This window comes from Dasypus novemcinctus, chromosome 21, assembly GCF_030445035.2.
Source record: "Dasypus novemcinctus isolate mDasNov1 chromosome 21, mDasNov1.1.hap2, whole genome shotgun sequence".
Lineage (NCBI taxonomy): Eukaryota > Metazoa > Chordata > Mammalia > Cingulata > Dasypodidae > Dasypus > Dasypus novemcinctus.
In genome coordinates this window covers 59,817,094-59,841,888 of record NC_080693.1, presented here as the reverse complement: position 1 = coordinate 59,841,888, position 24,795 = coordinate 59,817,094, and the positions used below count along the sequence as shown (strand labels likewise).

Here is a 24,795-nt window from a genome sequence, read left to right as displayed (position 1 = left end):
AATTAAAAATACACTGGGATCATATGACAGCAAATTTGAAGAGGTAGAAGAAAGGATTGATGAGCTTGAAGAAATGGCCTCTGAAAGCGAATATACAAAAGAGATGAAAAAAAGAATGGGAAAAATTGAGCAAGTTCTCAGGGAAGAAAATGACAGCAAGAGACATGCAAACATATGTGTCATGGGTGTTCCAGAAGGAGAAGAGAAAAGGGGCAGAAGGAATATTTGAAGAAATAATGGTAAAAATTCCCCAATCCTATAGAAGGGCATACATATCCATGTCTGAGAAGCACAACGTACTCCCATCTGAATAAATCTGAATAGACCAATTCTGAGACACATACTAATTAGAATGTCAAATGCCAAAGGCAAAGAGAGAATTCTGAAAGCAGCAAGAGAAAAGCAATGCATCACATATAAGGAATACCCAATAAGATTAAGTGCCAATTTCTCATCAGAAACCATGGAGGCAAGAAGACAGTGGTGTGATATATTAAGATACTGCAAGAGAAAAACTTCCAGCCAAGAATCTTATATCCAGCAAGATTGTCTTTCAAAAATGAGGGTGAGTTTAGAATATTCACAGATAAACAGAAACTGAGAGAGTTTGTAACCAAGAGACCAGCTTTTCAGGAAATGCTAAAGGGTGTCCTACAGTCTGAAAAGAAAAGACAGGAGAGAGAGGCTTGGAATAGAGTCTAGAAATGAAGATTATATCAGTAAAAGTAACTAAAAGTGTCAAAAGAGTGGTGAAAATAAAATATGATAGATAAAACCCAAATGTTTTGGAATAAACTTAACAAATGATGTAAAGCATTTTATTCAGAAAACTACAACTCATTGTTGAAAGAAATCAAAAAAGACCAAAATAATTGGAAGAACATTCCATGCTTACAGATTGGAAGACTAAATATCATTAAGATGTCAATTCTAGTCTACAGATTCAATGCAATCCCAATAAAAATTCCACCAGCTTTTTTTAAATAAATGGAAAACATGACTATCAAATTTACTTGGAAGAGTAAGGGGTCCTGAATAGCCAGAAACATGTTAAAAAGGAAAAGCAAAGTTAGAGGACTCTCACTTCTGGACTTCAAATCATATTACCTGGGAAGCAGATGTGGCTCAAGTGATAAGGCCTCCACCTACCATATGAGAGGACCCAAGTTCGATCCCTGGGACTTCCTTGTGAAAAAGAAGAAGAGAAAGCGTGCCTGTGAGGTGAGCTGAGTGCCTGCATGGTGAGCCAAGTGCCCATATGAATGCCCACATGGTGAGCCAGTGCCTGCACAAGTGAGTCACACAGCAAGATGATGATGCAACAAAAAGAGAAACAAAGGAGAAAGTCAAAGTGAAGTGCACCAGAGACCAGGAACTGAGGTGGTGCAATTGACAGGGAACCTCTCTCCACATCAGAGGACCCCAGGATTTAATCCCTCTGACTTCTAGAGGAGAAAGATGAGAAGAGAAAAAAAGAGAAATAGATACCGAAGATCACACAGCAAATGGACACAGACAGTATAAAAACAGCAGGGTGGGGGTGAGGGTGGAAGGGAGAGGAAAAATAAATCTAAAAATAAAATCATATTACCTAGCTACAGTGGTAAAAAAACAGCATGGCACTGGCATAAAGACTGACACACCGATCAATGGAACTGAATTGATGGTTCAGAAACAGACCCTCACATCTATGGTCAAGTAATTTTTGACAAGCCTGTCAAACCCACCGAGCTTGGGCAGAACAGTCCATTGCTTTGATTGAACAGATGGTGCTGAGAGAACTAATATCCACAACCAAAAGAAGAAAAAAAGAACCTCTATCTCATACCTTATACAAAAATTAACTCAAAATGGATTTTGAAAAACTAAATATAAAAGCAAGAATGATAAGGCTTCTAGAAAATAATGTAGGAAAATATCTTCAAGACCTGATGGTAGGTGGGATTCTCAAAGGAGATAAGAGGACTGAGAGGGACTACTCATGTTTAATATATGTAGAAGTTTTGATTAACTTTACTGTAAAAGTGTGGAAACATATAGAGTTGATGGTAACACATTATAGTGAGTAATAGCTAGTTTATAAATGAGAATGTGGCTGAAAAGAGTAGTCTAGGGATGTAAATGCCACTTGAAAGAAAGCTAGAGAAGAATCTGGGGACTGACTAACACAGTAAACCCAGCAGTGGATGAGAACTGTGGTTGATGGTACAAAATCAAGAGTGTCCTTTGTGAGCTAGAGCAGATGTACATCGCTACTGCAGGGTGGTGGGAATGTGGAGAAGCATGGTAAAAATACAGCTCGAGTGACCTATGGAGTGGTTAACAGTAATAACGTAATATTTATATATCTATGCCAAAGATGTACTGTGTTGATAATGGGGGAGTGTGGAAAAAGTGTGCCAAATGTACACTATGGACCTGGTAATAGTCTGATGATATAATCTTACAATGTTCTACCATGGTGTGGTGTGTTGATAGAGGGGTGCATTTTGGGAATTATGTGCATGCACGTGATTCTTTTGTAAGTTTACAACTTCTGTTGTAAATATATATTTTAAAAATAATAATAGGGTGGGTTGGGGGGCAATACATCAAATGTAAGATAAGGATTATAGTTAGTAGTGAGATTTTGATAATATTCTTTCATAACTTGTAACAAATGTCTCACAACAATGTAAGGTGTTGGTGGTGGGTTGATGTATAGGATCCCTGTATGATGTTATACATGTTTGCTTTGTAAGTTCACAACTTTTACTATACACTTAATGTTTATGTATGTTCATATATAAATAATATAGTAATAATAATAATAATAGACTGAGTTGGAGGGAAAATGCACCAAATGTAAAATCCTTTGTTTAGTAGCAATATTTTAAGGATGCTCTTTAATCATCAGTTAAAAATGTTTCACAACATCAGTTTGCATGTTCTAGAACTTCACAAACCTGGAATTATAGAACGAATGAGGCTTATTTAACTTAATATACTCTATTTTATATTCATTCATGTTGCTACATGTTTCATTAACTTGTTCATTTTTATTAGTATTCCACTGTATGAGTATACCACTTTCTATTTATTCATTAATCTGTTGATGGATATTTGTCTTTTTCCTATCTTTTGACTATTATGAATAAAGCTGTTATGAACATTAAAAAAAAAAAATGTTTCACAACAATGCAAGGTATTGGTGGTAGGGTGAGGTGAGGTATGAGAGCCCTGTAAGATGTTATGTATGTTTGTTTTATAAGTTCACAACTATTACTATACACTTATTGTTTATGTATGTTTATGTGTGAGTGATAAACTTCAATAAGTTAAAAAAATAAATCCCAGGGCACTTAACATACTAACTACAGCACAGGGAGGAACATGTCTTTTCCTTAAGAAAGAATGCCATCTCTCTGTAAATCACTCTGACATAGTCCTAAACAGTATGCAAAACCTGCAAAATAAAGCACATCAACTTCAGGGTTTCGGAAAAAAAGTATAGGGGATTCCCATATACCTCCCCACTCCCCCTCCCACATTTCCCTATTAATAACATATCATTGTGGTAAATTTATTACACTTGATGAACAAATACTGAAGCACTGCCACTCACCGAAGTCTATAGTTTACATTATGGTTAACACTTTTCACTGCACATTTTAATAGGATTTGACAAAATGTATAATGTCCTGTATTCATCATTACAATATCATGCAGAACAATTCCAATGCTTTAACATTGCCCTATGTTCCACCTATTTTTTCCTCCCCCTCCCCACAGAATCTCTGGTAACCACAATCTTTATATCATTGTTACAAGTTCTTCCATTACAACAATAATAAGTTTAAAAAGTAAATAAATAAATAAACCTTTCTGCAGGGGCAGTACCATAGCTAATGAGGTTTATCTGAGATGCAATTATTGCTAATTGAAAAATAAATAAAGAGATCCATTACTTTTCTTTCCCTCCTTACAGCAAAAACCTAATTCTTAAGTATACCATATTTGATAAGTAGAATATGGTAAATTAGAAGAGATGATATTTCCTCAAATTTTAATGCCAAAGTCCCAGCATGCCATTCAGTAAAAATCCACCAAGATGAAGGATGGATGTGTGTCTGATTTGCTTGGATTTACAAACACTAAAAACTTGAGGAGTATAATTTTTTCGAGTTACTTAACTGTCTTCTCTCTCCTGGTAGTTCACTTCCCCCAACTCCTTTAAGCAAATAGATTACGCTATGCTCACTGCCTCAGAGGAGGGTGAAACAAAAGCAAAGGGGTACTCCAGTCCTGGTCCTAGAATGAAGAGGACTCAGGGCCCACACAAAATGTCAGGAGAAATATCATTCTTTCTAGACATAGTTATTGTCTGCCTTCTCTGTGCCAGGCACTGGGCTAGAAAACAGCCATACAGCAATGAACAAGACAGGACTGGGAGGTTACATTCCCATAGTAAGAGTGGGTTTTCCATCCCATCCTGAAGAACAGAAGACATTCCCCTAGACTGAAGGGGGAGGGGAGACAAGGGGAGTGACGAAACAGGGGCATAGGGGGTTCCCATTTAGAGGAGCCCCAGGCCCCGTTTCTGAGTAAGCAAAATTTGAGGTAAGTTTGGAGGATGTGACTGCTTAGGATCACTATTCCCTGCTTCCTAAACTGTGGTCCCAGGAAAGGGATACAAGCCAAATAGGTTATGGCTGCAGTTTGTCCAGGCAGATGGAGTCGCAGACAATCAGCCTGATACTTCCATGCCACTGGCATTATGAAGCATCAGAATAATTCCCAAGCCCTCCAGCATGGAAGTATGAGAGAGAGCAGCTGGACTCAAATGGGACAGCTGGGAAGAATAATGACCATCTTGGTAAACACAGACTTGAAGAGATGACATCAAGGACAATATGGGTCCCCTAGTTCCAACTACACAAGCTCCCCAAAACTTAGATGCAGTGCTTTGGAGAAAAGGTGGAAAACCCAACTGATGAGATTTAACACACATCCTCTACAGAATGGGAGCTCAAAATAAAAATTAATTTGTTACAGAAAAATAAAACAATGTATATGTTTTATCCACCTAGTTTATAGACTCAGGGCTGTAGCAACTACAGCATGAATACTGGCACCTGCCAACGTTTTACTGCAAAATTCTTACTTCAATTATATTTACAACCCATTCCCTCTAGATAAAGAATTTGGGGAAAATGAGTGGAAGGGAACACAATTATAACAGCGGTTCTCAAAACTTGTGGCATATTGAACTCACCTGGGGAATTTTTTGAACCTCTAATGCCCAGGCCACATCCTGGACCAATTAAATCAGATTCTCTGGGAGGAGAATGCAAGCATCATTATTTTTTAAAGTTCCCCAAGTGATTTCAGTGTGCAGACAAGTTTGTGAAACAGTGATTCTAAGTGGTGCTTCTCAAATTTTAATGTACACACAAATTATCTGGGGCTCTTGATAAAATGCAGGTTCTGATCTAGTAGGTCTAGGGTGGGGGGCCTGAGAGTCTTCAATTCTAACAAGCTCCCACTATGAGTATGAAGGATTTAACGACCCCTATTTGGACAAGTGTTTTACTTCTCATTTAATACATACCCTAAGAATCTACATAGCAGTTATGCTTTAAAGGGTAGACTCTGGAATCAGACTGCCTGGCTTTGGGTGATGTTGCAAAGAATTTAACCTCTTTGTGCTTCAGTATATTTATCTACAGAATGATAACAATAGTGCCTACCAATGTTGTTAGTAGCAGTATGAAGGGTGTACTATTGATCTAATTTTGCAGTTGAGGATACTGAAGTTCAGAGAGTGTCAGTACTTTACCCACTGTCCCCTTGCTAATAATTGGCAGGGTAGAGGCTTGAACCCAGGTCTTTTTCCACTATACCATGCTGCTCTAAGTGTCTGGATTTAGTTTAATCATCATCCTCTCTTCCCTGTTTATCGTCATGGATCCACCGATGTTCTAGTCACTAATCACAGAGAGTGAAAAATCTGAGTCACCTTTGACCTCTCACCCCTTCTTCATAACCAGCCACTTGCTAAAACTCAGCGATTTCACACCTGTACCCCCTACCTCTATTCCCACGAAATTATTCAAATTCACTTTCCCCAGATCTCTCATCCTGAACTTCTAAAATATCCTTATTTTTCTTTCCGTGGAACTTGGTCTCCTTACTCCAAAATCTTTTGCGCTATTCCCAAATTAACCTAAGCACGTGACTCTCCATTTCATAAACAAGTAATGACTCTCCATTACGTACAATCCACCTTCATAGCCTGTCTTTCCATGATCTGACCCTGAGTTGTCCCCATTTTTTTCTTTTTTTTACTGTTTCCTTTACAATGCCTTCCTCATCCTTTCTCCCCACTGCAGGCCCCCAAGAGGGCCTTTCTCCTCTTCATTATTCCTTGAGCACTTGATCTGCACCCAGCACAGTTCTGTGCAACCATCCAGTAACCAAATGAATGAACTTTGGTCTTGAATTCTAAATCCCGAGTAACTGGAGGTTTGCTTTCATGGATGGCCCTAAAGCAGGGGTCCTCAACCACAATGCTATAGCAGTTGTGAGGTGTTTTATAACTAAATTGTTCCTATTAATAAAGTACATTTTCAAATAATTTATTTTTCTAGTAACTAGTGTGAATTCAAGATGATCCCTATAATAATGGCACCCTTGCTAAGGTGAATTCTTTTAGAATTTCTGAAGAATGAAAGAACAGGGTGTAACTACAGCTAATATACTAAGAATTGCAAGTACTCTGCAATTTTATGTTTGCCATGCTTTTCATGAGCTACTATAACTGATTTTTTTAAAATAAAAGTAAATTGAAAAGTAAATTAGAAGAAAAAGTAAATTAGCAATGTTTATCTTTTTCCTTGAAAATGGTATTTTTGAGATCTTGAAATAGCTAGTTTACTCACATATTATAAAATATCTTTCTATTAATAAATGCTACTCCCCACCCCCAAAAAATCTGGCTTTATTTGCTTTAAGCTGATATGCTCGTGGAGCATCCAGGCATGGAACTCTCATCTTTGTGTGAGCCGCTGGGGCCCAAATATTAGAATTTCACTGTCCAATACAGTAGCCACTAGCCAAATGGCTATTGAACACTTAAAATGTGACTAGTCCAAATTGAAATTGTAAAACCCTCCTTGGATTTCAAAGGCAGTAAAACAATGACAAAATGTAAAATATTTCATTAATATTTTATATTGATTACATGTTGGAATAATTATATTTTGAATATATCAGGTTAAATAAAATATGTTATTGAAAATTAATCTCACCTGTTTCTGTTTACATTTTTTGATATAGCTACTAGAAAGTTTAAATTGCACATGTGGTTTGCCTTTGTGGTTCACATTTTATTTCCATTAGAGACTATTGCCCTATAGGATCTAAGAAATACCTGGGAGACCTGTTTAAAATGCAAACAGCCAGGACCTACCCTCTGTTGAATCTGTTCAGCTTTCTGTATTTTAGGCAGAGATCAGCAGGAGTTACATTAAGTAACAAGAGTTTAATTTAGTTCTTTGCTTTCTTGTTTTTCCTCCTACTACCTAGTACCTGATTCCCTTCATACTTCTCAGTACCGATTACCAAGAAAGAGAATCACTTTGGCCTAGATAGTTGGATGCTTAGTTGGAGCTTTTTACATTAGGCTATCTCCTAAGTCTCTGGCCAATCAATGGACTGACTACCCTTTGGTCCACCCCTAGACCAATCAATTGTGGCTGGCAGGGCGGGGAAAAAAGGGTGAGTAAGGGTAGGTCAGGTTGAACAGAGTACAGAGGACAACCTGGAACCTTTCCTCTCAGCAGAGGTTGCAGGTGGATCAGCTTTGTTTGGAGAGGACTGTGGGAATACCCACCACAATTCCCTGACTGGCAGTGAGTTAATTCAGAAACTGAAAGAGCATGATGCATATGCAAAGACCCTTAAAAGTGCTAGAGCCAAAGGACTGATTAGTCCCAGAGCTACACTGTAGAAACATTTCAGCCAAGTCACACTACAAATAACAATAATAGATCCATTCTCAAGAATGTTTCAGCACATCTAGCAACCACAACGGTATGCATCTGAGAGAAACACAGTCTATCAGTCCTATAGCTAATGACTGTCAACTTAATCTGACGGCAGCTCTTTCCAAAAACTGCCAAAGTATTTAAGATTTACACATATTCTAAGTACCTACCACAGCATTTGTTTAAAAAAATGCAAATGGTAAGAAAAAACAATAAAAGAAAATTTTAGCTGTCATGTTTTAGGCCCAGATTAATTTCCATGCAATAACTTGGGAAAACAATGTACAATTTTCTTTATGTTATGCCCATTTCCTTTCCACAAGATAAATTAACTTTTTTTCCCTAAAGTGCTCAATTTTACGAAGAATCAGTTCAGGAATACTGAGGATGTTTTCATTTTTCTGTTCTGGAGGGTCTGACTTCCACTATACAAACAAAGTAGCAAAGGGTTTACCATATATTTGCAAAATTGATTAGAATACAGGAATTTGCTCGGCTGCTTGAAAAAAGAGCTCTGCATCTTTAAGGCTCCACAGGGCTCTGTCTCGGCTCTAGACGCAGGCAGAACAGAGCCTCTGCCGCAGCGACTCATCCTATCGGTAAGGTTCAGTTAGCCAAGGTGGAGGATGGGAAAAGAATGGAACTGTCCCAGCTACTCAATGAGATCAGGGCAAACTATGAAAAGCTCCTCACCCGAAATCAGATAGAGACCGTGCTCTCAACAAGGATCCAGGTAATGATTTCATACAGACAGGCACCTTCCGGGATAAAGAGACAGTCCATGTCTACCCAATTCCTGCCCCGGCCTCTCTGAGGTACAGTATTTCCTTTTCAATGCAGCAAATATACTGGGGAAGGAATTTAGGTTTTACTGCCATGTGACTAGACTTAGGGCAGAATGCTATGATTATACTGTTAAATTACCATTTAATGAATGTTGGTTGATGCATATGATTTTTATGTAAATTATGGGGTTACAATCATTAACAACATGGGGGGAATCTACATACAATAAAATGGTGCACTCTACCTCTTTTAGGCATCCTTCAAGAAAGGAAGCATTTCAAATACCCTTCAAAGATATTATGGAGTTATATAGAGAGATAATTTAAACAGCATCTTTAAAATGAAACTTTACAGTGAGATTTATTAGTTAGCATACTTCCTAGAGACAAAACTAAGTAAAATATGTCTAAAAGGTCTTTACATCTTTTTAACGAGTTCAGTTTTATAATAGGTTATTATAAATAGAAATCATCTCAGTATGTGAGCATGGCATTCAGAAACAATGATCTAAATTATGACAACCAAAATTCCCCACGTCGATAATGATGATTCTTCTCTTAAACTATAGAATTTTGCTTTTGTACTATGAGACAATAAATGTTTATTTCCAACACTGAAGATGCAATATTTAACTATTAAGAAAAAAAGGAGAGAGCTAACTAACTTAAACAAGGGCTTATTCCTAATTTAATAGACTTACTTAGTTTTAAAGTGATAATTACCTTTAGACATTAAGGTCTCAAGTCTTTAACCAGATTTACAAATAAATATTTTAGAAACGAAGACTTATAAATTTTTATTTTTTTACTTGACCTATCAAATCTGCGTTTAAGTTCTCTTCTAAGCACCCAAATACAGCAAAGAGTTTATTTAACATTGTCAAGTGGGAAGATATATTGCTAGGAAATCATAGGCCTTTATTTCATTAGCAACTCATTTTAAGTAACATTATAAATTTCACCTCTGGGTAACATTTTCAGTCTTCATAAAGTATGATCAGTATCCTGTTTTAAGCAAATATTAAGCACATATTTTAAAAAGTCACTTAATATATGTATTAAGTGTTGAAATAGTTTACTCATCTTTTACGAGGGAAAAAATTAATAGATGACAATTTCTAAAAGTGATAAACCAAATAAACATTTTATTTTTGCAATAGTAGAAATACAAGTTATTTATTTTACAAGTCACAATGCTGAAATGAGAAAATTTAAATGAAAAAGCAAAACTACGTAAGTTTTAAGTCTTTTTTAACATAAAAACTACATTAGAGGATAATGTTTTAAATAATTCAGAAAGTCAGCTGTATTAAACTCAAGAAATTCTGATTTTTATGAAATAAAGAAATATAAGCTGTTTCGGTTTTCTATGCTCTTAATAAACCATCCCCAAAACTTAGCGAATTAGAACAATCACCCTTATAGTCTCTATCATGATTTTGTGGGTTGATGAGGCTCAGCGCAGTGAGTCTTCTGCTACACGTGTTGGCTGGGACTGCAATCATCTTAGGGCAAGACTGGGCTGGAATGAGCAGGTGCTCGCTCATGAGACATTGGCAGGGGATTGCTGGAAGACTGGCTCAGCTGGGACAATGGGACCTCTTTATTTCTTTCTCACCCTGTAGTCTCAGGGTCTCTCTCCATGTGGCCTGTCTACATGCTTTCTCCAACAGAGAATCCAGACTTCTTAAATATTGGCCCAGGGCTCCCAAAAGTACACACATGGAAGCTGTCAGGGCTTCTTAAGGCTGAGGCCTAGAACAGACACAGCACCACTTCCACCACATTCTACTTGGTAAAGCAAGACACAGGTCAGCCCAGATTGAATGTGGACGTGAAATGTACAAGGACAAGAACACCGGGAAGAATGGTCCACTGGAGGTCATATGTGGAAATTTAGCTACTGCACAAACTCAGTTGCCAGTTCCATACAAAAAACCCAGAAGTACCACTAAATATCAGTATTTTTATGCTTTCGTTATTTCCCAAATTCTTCACATTCTCTTTAGTAGTTGCTCTGGTATATGTTGCTGCATGACATGGTCAAGTTAAACCAAGAACAAGTGGCACAACCAACCAAAAGAAACACACAGGCTTTGCTTTCTAACCCATTGCCCTATAGACTTTTACCCCATTATCTCCTTTAAAAAAAACAACAACCAGGCAATATCCAATTAAACTGTTTCATTTTAAAGTGCATTATAAAAATCATTTAAACATTGTCATTTTTGCTTCAAAATGCTTCAATCAGTTCCATACATTGCTCCTACTTTGGAGGTGTTGGGTACAAATGTGGAGAGATCTGTCAAAAGATATTTCCATTTAATTTCAGCATCAGCATAAAAATGCTTAAAACTGAATATAAAATATTTTCTTGTTATTTAATATGAGGACAATTTTTAAAGATGTAACTTTTTGTTACTACCCCAGTTACCCAAAAATTAACTTGACTTTTAAAAGACTATTTTTGAAAAAGGTAAATCAATGATTTCTCTTAATAAAGTCTATTTTAGACTCTCTACTGTCTATGATAACTTCTCTAAATTATTCCCATCATCCTTTCCAGCATTATTTACTCCTTTCCATATACCTGTTCCCCAGGATTGGTCAAGTTTGGATGTATATCTGTTTATCTGCTTCTATAAAGCTTACAAGACAGTAAAGGGGAAATAGTAGGTGGTTTTCAATCCTCCATCCTTAATGATGCCATAAATAATAGAAAGATGACACATTTAGGACCTACAAACTGTTTCTTGTCATTAAAATAGATGCACTTTCCATATTTCATAGGCTTTTATAGTTAGAAGGGATTTTTTAATAAAAATAAATTTTTTAAAGAAACTTTAGATTACATAAATGTTACATCAAAAATATAGGGGATTCCCATATACCCCATCCCCACTTCCCCCCCACTTTCACTCATTAACAACATCTTTCATTAGTGTGGTACAATTGTTACAATTGATGAACACGAAGCATTGCTACTAACCATGGTCTATAGTTTATTAATACATTATGGTTACACTCTGCACCACACAATTATATAGGTTTTGACTAAATGTAAAATGGCCTGTATCCATCATTGCAATATCATGCAGAACAATTCCAAGGACCTAAAATGCCCCATGTTACACCTACTGTTCCCTCTCCCTCCCCTCGGAACCTCTGGTGATCACTGTGTTTATATCAATGTTACAAGTTTTTCCATTGCTAGAAAAAGTCTACTTTAGCCCAGAGTCGCATTCCCCCTTATGATTGTTCATTCCTCAATCCTGAGGATTTTAGGATGACGGTGCACACTCTGCTTCCAATTAAGAGAGGGCTTAGATCCCATGGGGCAGGATGAGCAAAGGTGGAACTGTCTTGCTCACAGTTGTAGATACTCTCTGCTTTTGGGGATGGGCATTGTCCATCACCATCATATTAGTCCTGGATGAGTCAGATGAATTGGATCTGAAACTCTGCTGAGATTCAGGGCTTAAGCAGCATATGAACAGTCAAGATTTAAGTCTCTGGGACATATATTTAATGGGTATAGTGCTAATCATAGGTTCAAAGAAGAACCAAGTGTAGGAAAATTATAAATTTGTAAAACTCTGATACATTGGGGAGATAGTTTATCATATATTTGATGGGGTGCCGATTTCCTGGGGTTGTCTGCCCTGCCTATAATGTCTAAATGTCTTGAGAGCCCTCAGAAGCACCCCTGCTTGAGATAATGTTTATTGTGGCAATCAGTGAGATCATCCTTAGATATATATAAGCATAACCACTGGAATGACCTCCTGACTCACTTTGAAATCTCATAGCCATAAAACTAATTTGTATTCAATATGTCCCCCTTTTGGTCTAGGTCTTTTTCCAAATGCATCACTGGTTGCAGCTTGGTAATAATCCCTCAGTGCCAGGGATGCTCATCCCTGGAAGTCAAGTCCCACGCTGGGGGAAAGGTAGTAAGTTTAAATGCTGAGTTTGGTTTAAAGAGAGGCCACATTTGAGTAACAAGGAGGCTTTCAGGAGGTAACTCTTAGGTAGTATATATTACTAGGTTAAGTTTCAGTTTCACAAGAACAAGGCTCATAAGTACAAGCATCTATATCCAGGGCCTGGCATATTGGTCTGTTCTTTGCTAGGCACTGTCCATGTACTCTAGAGATTCTTGCCACTCTATTAAAGAATGCAGCAGGACCCCCTATGATGGGAATTCAATATTCCATTAGTTATTTTGTGGGTCTCTATCCACTGAGACAACACACCATGACTACATGAATACATTCATATACCATAGAGGCATGCCCCTGGTACGCTCATCTCCACACATCCCCCCACCAGTAATCCTTCCCTGCCACTACTGCAATCTAAAAACTCCCCAAAAGTAAAGCCAAATAATAATAAAAAATAAAATAAAATAAATTTTAAAATTTTAAAATTGCATTTAAATTTTGCATTTTGCCTTTTGTCACCTAAGATGTTATCCTTTATGTATATTGACAATTTCTTCTATATGTTCCCATAGTATGTGTTTTTTTTTCACTTTATTTTCCAAGAAGCTCTAAGTTACAGAAAAGTCACATAGAAAATAAGGAGGATTCCCATATGCCCCACCCCCTCCCCCCAGAAGGGACTTTCGAGAAAATTTTACATCTGCAAAAACTGAGGATGAGTGTGCAATTGCCTTGCTCACACATTAAAATTTTTTTAAGATTTTATTTTTATTTTTTATTTATTTCTCTCCCCTTCCCCTTCACTGCCCCCCTCCCCAGTTGTCTGCTCTCTGTGTCCATTTGCTGTGTATTCTTCTGTGTCCACTTTTATTCTTGTCAGTGGCACCGGGAATCTGTGACATATTTCATTTGTAACTAAGCACTAAAACACATATTTGCAATCCAACAATTTAAAGAAAAAATTATTTGACTCCTATACTATTTTTCTATAGCTGCTTTTAAACATCTCATTTTTAAGAATGCTTGTCTTCTTTTGTTATTGTGTTGACTTTCCTATAGCTAGAAGAAGATATAAGCAAAAAAATGGACAAAGATGAAGAGGCTTTAAAGGCAGCTCAGGCAGAGCTCAAGGAAGCCCGACGCCAGTGGCATCACCTGCAAGTAGAAATTGAATCTCTCCATGCTGTGGTGAGAATAATCTCAAAAGTAACTGGTCAATGGAATCCCCAGATGTTATTTGATTAAGGGGAAATGAATGATGTCAGTTACTTCACAGTAAAAAACTGAATTCTATTTCTGGTACCAATTCCACTACTACCCCTTCCTCCATCACAAGAGTGGCTGCTAACAATCCACTCAAGATTTAGTTCCCGCCTGTGAAAATGATAATACTTGGTTATCACCCTAAGGGTCTCTGTTGAAGTAGGGGAAATAGACCTCTGCCATTATCCAGTCTTAACAGCGGGGAGGAAGTCTTTTATCTATACCACTGGAGACTGCTAATAGAAAGATATGCCTTTTATAAAGCAGTCTACTCCAGCCTCGATATTCAATATTAAACATATTCAATATTTAAGAAATTAGATAAATCAGAGTGATAAAGAGTTAATCAGACTGCAGAGGTTTTTTGTTTTTGTTTTTGTTTCATTTGTTTTGGTTGTTTGTTTGTTTGCTTGTTTTTGGTCATAGGAATTACCACAGTATTCCTTGGAAATACTAAGCTCTCTAGCTATGTAAAAAAATATAATTTCTTTTTTCAAAATTTGAATCCCATGTAAAGCTTTAAGAAAACATCTCTTGTATAGTGTGATAGGAAATACAATTATTGCAAACCGTTAAGAAAGAAGAAAACAGAACAGAAGGGAGAGAATGCAAATCAGATTTCAGAAACACGTTTTGTTTCACTGACTCATTGATGGGGATCTCCATATAAAACAGGAAAGGGGCCTTGAAAACTCCTTGCACGCCAGTGAGCAGCATTACCAGATGCAGCTGCAAGACCTAGAAGCTGTGATTGAAGGACTTGAAAAAGAGCTACAGGAAGTAAGGCGTGGTATTGAAAAGCAGCTCCAAGAGCATGAGATGCTTCTGAACACAAAGATGAAGTTAGAACAAGAAATAGCGACTTATCGCCGCCTCCTAGAAAAGGAAGAAATCAGGTAAATGATTCCATATGGTTAATGACAAGTGACCAGAAATAGTCATTTAAGTCATTGTTGATGCAGTCAGAGAAATTATATCTTTTAAAATAAAAAAAACACCATCGTGTAATCACTAAAGGAGTAAAACAGGATGAGCAGACACAGCAAAGAACATGTGGAAGATCTTTTTTCCAAAGTTATGAATGAAATAGCCTAAGTCAGAGATATTAGCCACAACAAAGAGCAAGCACATCAAGCCTAGAACAAAATGAAAACAATTCTCAATCACCACAAAAATGACCTTTCTCAACTTTCTCACTTTCCTTGCCATTCATCTCTTTTGGGATTAGTCTGTGCCTTCTATGGACCACCCACAAAGAAAGCTTGGACAATTCACATATTATCACATGTTCCTCTCCTCGGGCTCACCCTAACCACATATCAAATGCCATCGTCATCATCATCATCAATTACAAGAGTAGAAAGCAATATTTTTCGGAGTACATGATTTAAAAGCTTTCCAGATGTCCTGAATAAGAACAGGTATCAAAAGAGAATTTTTTTCTAATTCACACAATATCATAATCTCCAATTACACATAAGGTTTTATGGCTTTGAGCACAGTAAATCCTCCAATTCTTAATGCTCCCTTAAAAAGAAACTTTTTCCTTGCTTGCTTCAGAATTCTGAATCCTCTACAAGATCAGATGAAACAACTTTAGCCTGTAAGTCTTGACATTTACTAAATCTTTGAAAACCATCAATGTAATTTAATATATAACACTTACTAGCTGAGTGACTTTAGGCAAGTTATTTAGCCTCTCTGTGCCTCAGTTTTCTCCTCTGTAAAATATGAATAATAATATTATCTACCTCAAAGGGTAGCTGTGAGGATTAAGTAAATTAATGTTTGTAAGGTGCTGAAAACAGTACCTGGCACATAGTAAACACTATACAAGTGTTTGCTAAATAAAATAAATTGTTGTGAATATTATTTAATTCCTCATCATTCAAGATATTGACGAACTGGTCCTTTGATAACTCCTATAATACAACTCTTAAAAATTTTATTATATTTAAGATATACAAGAAAGTTTCAAGAAAAATACAACAAATACCCATGTAGCCTATTTCCTCAAGTTTAAACAAAGCATTTCAGTATAGTGGAAGTCCCGGGGGCGGGGACCTAAACTGTCCCCTTTCATCCTCCTCCCTCTTCCTAATCCGGCTTCTAAACTTAATGTTTACATATTTCTTTTACCAATATGGAAGTATCTATCCCTAAACAAAATATGGAATTGTTTTGCATACTAGCATTGATAAAATTAGCAACAACTTACTTTTTCATGCAATCTTATGCTTGAGAGATTCATCCAAAAAGATACATTTATTTACTTAGTATATTTATTTTCACTGCTTAGTTCATTTATTTTCATTGCTAAATAGTATCTCCATTGTATGAATATATTATAATTCATCCATTTTTCTGGTGGTGGACACTTTGTTTCAATTATTTGCTTTATTATAGTGTTGCTCCTATAATATAATTCTTTCTGTTTTCAGATATTACGGTTCTATCCAAGGTGGGAAAAAAGATCAAAAGCCTACCACAAGTAGAGTTGGTTTTGTTTTACCTTCAGGTGAGTTTCTGCTGTACATAAACTAACTTGAAAAGTGAAGTATAAAGGATTATAATGAAATTGAATACTCTAAAGTAGCAAAAATAACATTTGACTAAAAGTTTAATATATAAATTGATGGTAAACAATACTTGAACACTGTAATTTAACATTTAATAAATAACATTTTCACAGCCATCATAAATGAAATATCTTTTAAAACAAAAGTTCTACAAAAGTGTGAGAATGAAAAAGTGGAGACAGTGACCAAACAGGCAATATCAAATGGAAATATCGTGAAGGAGAGCACTGAAGCTCATGGCACTATACAGTGAGTAAAATAATTTTAACGAAGAAATAATAATAAACATATGCAAAGAAATTAATTTCAATTGCATTATCCTGGTAATGAATCTTTGTTTTAATGTTTCCAAGCATAAAGTTTAAAATATTGTGAATTTTAATCTGACATGACAACCTATTTTTAATATATATAAACAAAAACTCAAATGAAAGAGTGCTCAATTCTTAATTCACCTTTTTCCTAAAAATACAACCAAAACATGAGAATTCCATAGAAATTAAAGAGAAATTATATTCATGATTTAAAGAATATAATTTATAAATTCCTTAAGCTATAATTTTATTTTTCATAGACATGGAATACATATTATATATTTTTAAATACACCCATACTTCTTCATGTAGAAAGGTTTATTTTATCATTCCAGGACAGAGAAAGTGGATGAAGTTATTAAAGAATGGGAAGGGTCCTTCTTTAAAGATAACCCTCGATTAAGGAAAAAGTCTGTTTCCCTTCGATTTGATCTTCACTTAGCAGCCACTGATGAAGGATGTTTACAGACTAAGCAGGATAATCTACCAGATATAGAAGTCAGGCTTATCATGAGAAGATCATGCAGTATTCCCTCTATCAAACCTCCGTCAGCAGCTAATTAATCCAGACAGTATTTGACATGCTTTGCAAATGAAATTAGGATGGATCTAGGTGGGCTATACTGAACCCCTTCCATCCCAAAATGTAAGTTATTAAGGACTTATGGGAAAAGTTATGATCAAGGAATGATCCTCTTCAGAAAAAAAAAAAAAAAATCAGTAAGGGACAAAGTTTCTCTGAATCTTTATGGATGTATTTTATGGGAAGACTTAAAAGTAAAATTAGTAATTCAGTGTGGTTTCTACTTTTTATTAATCCTCCAAATATTCTTTTCCTTTTTCCCTTGAAATATTATCATAGACTGGAAGCAGTAAACTGGTTTAGTTAAATCTTTCTAATTTCAGTCAATGGCTAAATAAGGAAAAGGAATAGTTTGTTTGAATATGAAATTATTATAAGAGTCACACTGAGTTATTCATCATTATGCCATGATTAGAAATAAAGTTTTTTTCTATTTAAAAAAATTATTTTAAAAACTCTTTAAGGGGACTCACTAATTAATCAGGATGTTTCCTTTTGAGACAGTCATTAGAAAACAACTCCCCCAAAAGAGTTATTTTTCATGAGCAGTTGAGTAAGATGCAGAACACACTCCAAGGCTAATCTGAGAATTAAATGATATTGTTAATCTACATCTGAAAGTTTTTTGTAATTGCTATCTCTCTGATTTCAGAAATATTACTTTATTCCAAGACCTTTAAAGGTTGTATACCCCCTTTAAAAAATTAGGTGGCAAGATACACAAATGAAACATGAAAAACAAATTGAAGACATAGTTACTAAAATTGCTAAAACAGAAGGTTATCCAATTTTTTATCTGTAAAATTAATGTGACTAATTTGAGTGTTGCTACAAGCCTTAGATACTATATATAAAGTATTATATATTTCTTGCAATCATTTACGTGAAAACAACAGTATTGTTATCTACACTAAGAATATTTGAAGGATTTGTTTTAAATTGTTGAAAACATAAATAAATATGGATAGAAAATACATTTGTGAATAAGTGAAGTACTGTTGCCAAGTTTTTAAAACCATCTAATTTGTTTAATACAGGTATTTTTATTTCAAGACCTTAAATAAAACATTAGAAATTTATAGGCTATTGATTTTTTTTAGCAGAAAAAAATAGTCGAGTACAACTCGCCATACTTTTTTTCAGCTAAAGTTATCATCTAAGGGCTACAGCTATGTCAGCATTATAGTACGGCCTTTACAATATGTCTCTTTCTCTCCTTTTTATGTCAACCAGAAAAATGTATGTTTTAACCAGAAGAAAATTATGTTAAATAACCCTTAATGTAATACAGGGATATAAAAATTATGAATTTTCTTTCAATTACTTCAGATTCCACTAAGCCTGACTTACTCTCTTGAGTAAAAAGGGATGATTTTGTTTTGTCAAGGATATGACACCATGTTAAGTGCTTATTCTTGCATAAACATCTGACCTAAAATACATTCTATACATACAAGTGTTTTTATTCAATATTAGTTAAATGCTACTACTTTATTAAAGCTTTAAAAGATGCAATCATAAAATCTATTGTTCTAAAGTTACCATACTAAGCAACAGTAATCATAATAAAGCAATATGTCTAGTGTAATCTACATGCAGTGTTAAAAATTTAGTACTGGGCATAATGAGTGTAACCGCTTATTACAGTAATTCCACTATGCAGCTATTGTGTGCATAACATGTTCATTTAAAAATACTTGAATTTATAACAATGTTTTATTTGCTCTGGGGCATTTTAAATTGGAATATAAATTTGCCAAAGTAAATGATACCACTACAATAAAAAAAAAATTAAACATGAACTCTCTAAAGCTGCATTGTATTTGAGTTTCATACACAGTTCTTTTAATCCAAAGACATCACTACCCGGCTAAGCAAAACAAAGAATTAATTGCTTCAATATAGTTAGCTCATTTGAGGAAAAAAGAAAACTGCAGTCACAGTAGATAGATTACAGTTTTTACACTTCTTTACCAAAAAAAGAAAAAAGAATGGTATATTGGTATTTCATTCTAATTTTTAAAAAATCAAAGTAATCACAAAATCACATAATCCTGGAGAATATAATAACAGTAGCCATCATTTGTAAAGTGCCTACTCTGCTCTAGGCACTATGCTCAGCTGGATCAACATAAACTGATCCTTACAACAGTTCTGTGAAGTACATAATTTTATTCTTGTTTTATTAGGAGAAAGAGAAATTAAGATTCTTCATTCTCTCTGAAATATTTCTCAAATGTATGCTTCCATAATAAAATACAACAATAGAAGTTAATTCCAATTACTAACACTGTAGGATTCTAGCCCTGGTTCTGTTATTAATTAACCATATAACCAAGAGGGAATTACTTTAAGTTCCCTGGGCCCCAATTTTTTAAACTCGAAAATAAAGAAAAAAGTGAGGCCTGATAATAATTCTTACCCTGACTACCTTACAGAGTTGTCTGAAATAACATACATGTGAAAATATTTTATAAATACACAGTACTATTTAGATGAAAACTGTCTTTGGGAGTAAAGAATTTGTGAGGACAATTATAGTGACAATGATACAGTAACAGTTCAAAACACAACAGGTAAAGATAATATTTCTAATTCCTCAATTGCTGCCAGAAAAAGTGTTCTTTTCCAGAGTTGAACTCTTCTACCATGACACTTTTTAAAATACAAAAATGTTCTCTAAAGTAAAAAAAAGAAGCTTAATTTGAAAGTTTCAAATGGAAATACAGTATGATACTTACCAAAATTAAATTATAGTTAAATAACATGTATATACATATTAATCAAATTATTAATACATGAAATCAAAGGAAAGTGTGTGCACAGGGCAGAATTTGGTTCTATTTTAAGTTATGGCCACCAGTTTCACAAAGATTTCCAATATTTACGGCATAAACATTTTGAAATGAGGCATATGTGCAAATCAGAACAAGCCCTTCCCAGTGTCCCCACACGCTTAGACTGTAGACAACTGGTCAGCAAACCATTTCTGTGAAAGAATAGAAAGTAAACAGTTAAGGCTTTGTGAGCCATACAGTCCCTGTAGGAACTATGCAACTCTGCCTTTGTAGCCCAAAGGAGCCATAGAAACAATATGGAAATGAATCGGCATGGTTGTGTCCTAACAAAACGTTTTGTACACAAACAGAAAGCACCCTGAATTAGCCTGCAAATGTAGTTTGCTGACACTTGTACAGGACTCTCAATAAGATCAGCAGATTATCTGTGGCTAACAGACCCATACCCCAGATTTACTAGGACCAGAACCATCCTACCCTGTCTTCAAACATTTTTTTTTAGATTTATTTTTTTATTTATTTCTCTCCCCTTCCCTTCCACCCCAGTTGCCTGCTCTCTGTGTCCATTCACTGTGCGTTCTTCTGTGTCCACTTGTATTCTTGTCAGTGGCACCAGGAATCTGCGTCTCTTTTTGTTGCATCATCTTGGCTGCATCAGCTCTCTGTGTGTGCAGCACCATTCCTGGGCAGGCTGCACTTTTTTTGCATAGGGCGGCTCTCCTTACGCGCACTTCTGCTTGTGGGGCTCCCCTACGTGGGGGACACTCCTGTATGGCAGGGCACTCCTTACACTCATCAGCACTGTGCATGGGCCAGCTTCACCACACAGGTCAGGAGGCCCTGGGTTTGAACCTTGGACCTCCCATCAAACATTTTCAACTTTTCCAACCATGTATCAAAACTCATGTCCCAAATCAAGAAATTTTGGGGATAAGGTAGAAGGTTTTAAAAGCACACCATACTTTGTGAAATTCTACAGAACACTGTGAATCACTCTGTCCTTCAAACTGCTGGACTTCAATATTTCACAACTACTTTTTTCTTTTTTTTTTTAAAGATTAATTTTTATTTATTTCTCTCCCCTTCCCCCCGTTGTCTACTCTCTGTGCTCATTCACTGTGTATTCTTCTGCATCTGCTTACATTATCCAGCAGAACTGGGAAACTGCATCTCTTTTTTGTTGTGTCAAATTGCTGCATCAGCTCTCCATGTGTGCGGTGACAGCCCTGGGTGGGCTGCGCTTTTTTCATGTGGGGTGGCTCTCCTTGCAGGGCACACTCCTTGCACGTGGGGCACACCTATGCAGGGGTGTCCCTGCATGGCATGGCACTCCTTGCATGCGACAGCACTGCATGTGGGCCACCTTACCACACGGGTCAGGAGGCCCTGGACCCTCCATATGGTAGACATTCTATCAGTTGAGCCACGTCCGCTTCCTCACAATTACTTCTAGTGATAGAAAACGAATTATTTGTAACTCCTTCTGCTTTCACAAAAACAGCTGAGATAATGAGCCTATTTCACTATTTGGCTATAACCAGATTTTTATAGGCTTTTTGGCTCAGGTAGAACTCTTTCCTCCCTTTCTCTATTTTAAGGGGGAAAAAACCCATCCACCTCATTAGAACATATGACAAACTGCATGGTTTGATGGTTGGTTCAAAATCATTCTTGAGCCACAGACCTCTGAAAATCGGATGAAGTTATCAACCCTCTATCTGGAAAAATGCACATAAAAATCGTGTACAATTTTCAAGTGTTCATAGACCTTCTAGAGCCTATCCATGCACTCCTAGATATCAAAGGACTGCAGCTTTTTCCTTGTTCTCTCCCACTCTCTCCTTTTCCTTCTTGCTTCCCAGTAACAGTGCTCTTTCTACTCCTAATTCCATCTCCCTCAACAGCTTCTTTCTATGGTACTATAAAAACAAATCAAAGAGACATGGATTTGAATCCCAGCTTACTCACTTACTAGTTTTGGCTCCCATGTCTGAGGGAGGAACCGCCCCCCCCTCAAAAAAAAAAAAGGTAGTGTGAGAGAGAAAAGCAAGCCAACTCATTGGATCAAACTGCCAGAATGAAAAATAAACCCCCTGGGCTTAAGACTATCCCTGGGGTTTACCACAAGGTCCACATGAGGGCTCCCACCAATCTTTAAAGTCATATATAGTCATATTAACACTGCAACCAGATTTTCCAGGAAAAATCACAATTCTAAAAGTCTCCCCTGTGGTCCCCATAAAATCTCTGCACATGCAAGATCATGTGTCATGATTTTGCTTTGGAAAAATGTCATTGTTAAGTACAATCTATCTCGCTGGATATCTCACTCTTTAGTCTTAATCTCTTCAGAATTAGAGATTTTTTTCCTATTATCTTTTGTTGCCTGTATTCTTCCTTTCTTAATTTTGCAAATCTTCAAGAGAGAGAGAACTAAAGCAGGAGAAACTGGATAGCCATTCATGCATTCATTTCACAAACACTGAGTACCTAAATACACCAAACACTGTTCCAGATATTAGAGATCAGCAATGAACAAAATGAGTCAAAAGTCTTTGTCTTCAAGAAGCTTTTATTCCAATGAAAAGAAACTGCATCAATGCGTGATGTCTTATCCAATCAGCTGAAGGCCTTAAAAGGAGAAGTGATTTTAGCAAGTAGCATCTGTACTTCAGACAGCCAGCATCTCCTTGGGAAATCAAAAAAGACCTTCATCAGAGTCCCTGGCTTCCAGCCCACCTTATGGAATTTGAACTTGTGCATTCCCAAGGTCGCATGAGACAATTTTATAAAATTTCCTACTATTATAGATATCTCCTGTCAGTTCTGTTTCCAAGAGAACCCTAACTAAATAGTTAGGCAGTGATAAGTGTTGTAGAAAAAAAATTAAGGACAAATGGTAAATAGGGAGTGGGATCTGGGGAACAAGTTGCAATTTTAAATAGGTCAGGAAAGACCTTACTGAGGTGGCATTTGAGCAAAGACCAGAAGGAGATGAGAAAGTGTCCCACAATGTCACTGCTCCACTCAGCTCCCCTCCTTTCCCTTTTCACCATCTTTGTGCCACCACTTTCCCACTACAGTGTGCTGTGTTCCTAACATCCAGCATCTGCAGCTTTTCTTCAGAGGCCTGCCTAGAAATGATACAATGGAACATCTGCCCCAGTACCATACTTGCCCAGTCCCCTAACTACAACCCCGAAGGCAGTGAAGTAACCAGGCTGGAGTTGCTGGACAAAACCAGAAAAGAAGGTACTGGGATCCCTGCTGAAGACTTATATTAATTCTTTACATGTTTCTGATGCTTTTACCTTAAAAAAGCAATTTCATTCACATTATCTCAAGCACCATTCAGGCTGCTTGTTACCTTTTGGCAACCTCTCCTTTAACCTTTCCCTTCCATATCTCTTAAATTTCATTTATCTTTATTCACTAGTATAAAAATATTAGAGGTGAAAGAACTGCACAGTCATGTGTGCCTGGTTTTGCAGCCTTCTAGAGATGCCCCAGTCCCTACTGGCACAACCAGCTCAGAGTCTAAGAGCAGCACAAAAATTCAGTCACTCTAAATGTCAACACTGTTTTCAAGTAATTACAGATCAGGGTGGAATCCCATCCTCCACAGTGGCCACAACATGGGCCAGCTGTTTAAATACCCAAGGAAGGGGCTACTCCACGTGGTAAAACAACTTACTCATTATTAAGAGGAAAGAGCCCTGGACTAGATCAGAGCGCAGCCTCAATACACGTTTAGTGGTCATCTGTAACACTAGGTCAAGCCTAAAGCAGGCACTAGCAACAGGAAGGCTGGTGCAGATGCCTGAACCTTTGCTTTCAAGGCCCTCATAATGCACTGGAATTAAATACAAACTGATACAAAGGTCGGGTACAGGATTATAATAAAATTATTATTAAAGTGCCATGGGAATACAGAGGAAGGATTGATTATTGGAAAGAAAGTTCCAGGACTGCCTCACAAACGGACATTTGAGGATGAGTTTAGGCTGAAAGTAGGGGACGGTAGTTTCGGCTGAGGGGAACCTAACCAGCGGAGACACAGGTTGAGGCAGACACCAGTCGCACCCGCGGCGCTGCGCGGCTTAACATCCGGGCCTTGCCTCAGGAAACCGGGGCAGTAACACCATGAAAGCTCTTGGATAACTGAAAAACTCCCTACAAGGTGTTTCCTGGGCCTCACGCTCTGGCGCGATTCCCGCCGTCTTCGAAGCGTGGAAACCAGGGCCACATTCCCCACCTCCCCACGGCACAGCTTAGCACGTCCCACCGCGTCACCTGTCGCCGTAGCCGCTTCTGTTCCTCAGGCCGTGAAACCCGGCCCTCTCACGCGGTGGTGCCGCCTCTTCCCTCTTCGTCGTGACGAATCGGTGTCCGACTGAGAAAATATCCAAATCCGGGAATTTTAAGGAACTTCACGGGGCCTGAAAAAATTTTTGATGGTATTAAGCATCACCGCGCCCTCACCAGACAGATTATTTTTCTAA

The 24,795-nt window shown here is 36.9% G+C and overlaps 1 protein-coding gene, 1 long non-coding RNA gene and 1 pseudogene across 2 annotated transcripts in view; 2 read left to right on the top strand and 1 right to left on the bottom strand.

Moving 5' to 3' along the window:
* The window catches only part of LOC131275046 (uncharacterized), a 62,345-nt gene extending 37,579 nt beyond the window's left edge, over window positions 1–24,766 (bottom strand). The window contains exon 1 of the long non-coding RNA XR_009182465.1: window positions 24,587–24,766. This is a non-coding gene — a long non-coding RNA (uncharacterized lncRNA). The remainder of the gene's footprint in view (window positions 1–24,586) is intronic.
* LOC139437272 (U4 spliceosomal RNA) lies at window positions 3,859–4,016 on the top strand (annotated as a pseudogene).
* On the top strand, window positions 8,593–19,297 carry KRT222 (keratin 222). The gene is made up of 6 exons (XM_004450106.3): window positions 8,593–8,760; window positions 13,816–13,944; window positions 14,695–14,915; window positions 16,461–16,537; window positions 16,712–16,847; window positions 17,248–19,297. The coding sequence occupies exons 1-6, from the start codon at window positions 8,665–8,667 to the stop codon at window positions 17,474–17,476; spliced, it is 888 nt and encodes a 295-aa protein (XP_004450163.1). The 5' UTR covers window positions 8,593–8,664; the 3' UTR covers window positions 17,477–19,297.
* Window positions 24,767–24,795: the final 29 nt, after the last annotated feature.

What these genes read in the sequence shown, in the direction of transcription:
- KRT222 (XM_004450106.3), top strand. Translation starts at nt 8,665, where the DNA reads ATGGAACTGTCCCAGCTACTCAATGAGATCAGGGCAAACTATGAAAAG. An exon ending in TGCTCTCAACAAGGATCCAG is followed by an intron (nt 8,761 to 13,815) that starts GTAATGATTTCA and finishes ACTTTCCTATAG; the next exon opens with CTAGAAGAAGATATAAGCAA. An exon ending in TTGAATCTCTCCATGCTGTG is followed by an intron (nt 13,945 to 14,694) that starts GTGAGAATAATC and finishes CATATAAAACAG; the next exon opens with GAAAGGGGCCTTGAAAACTC.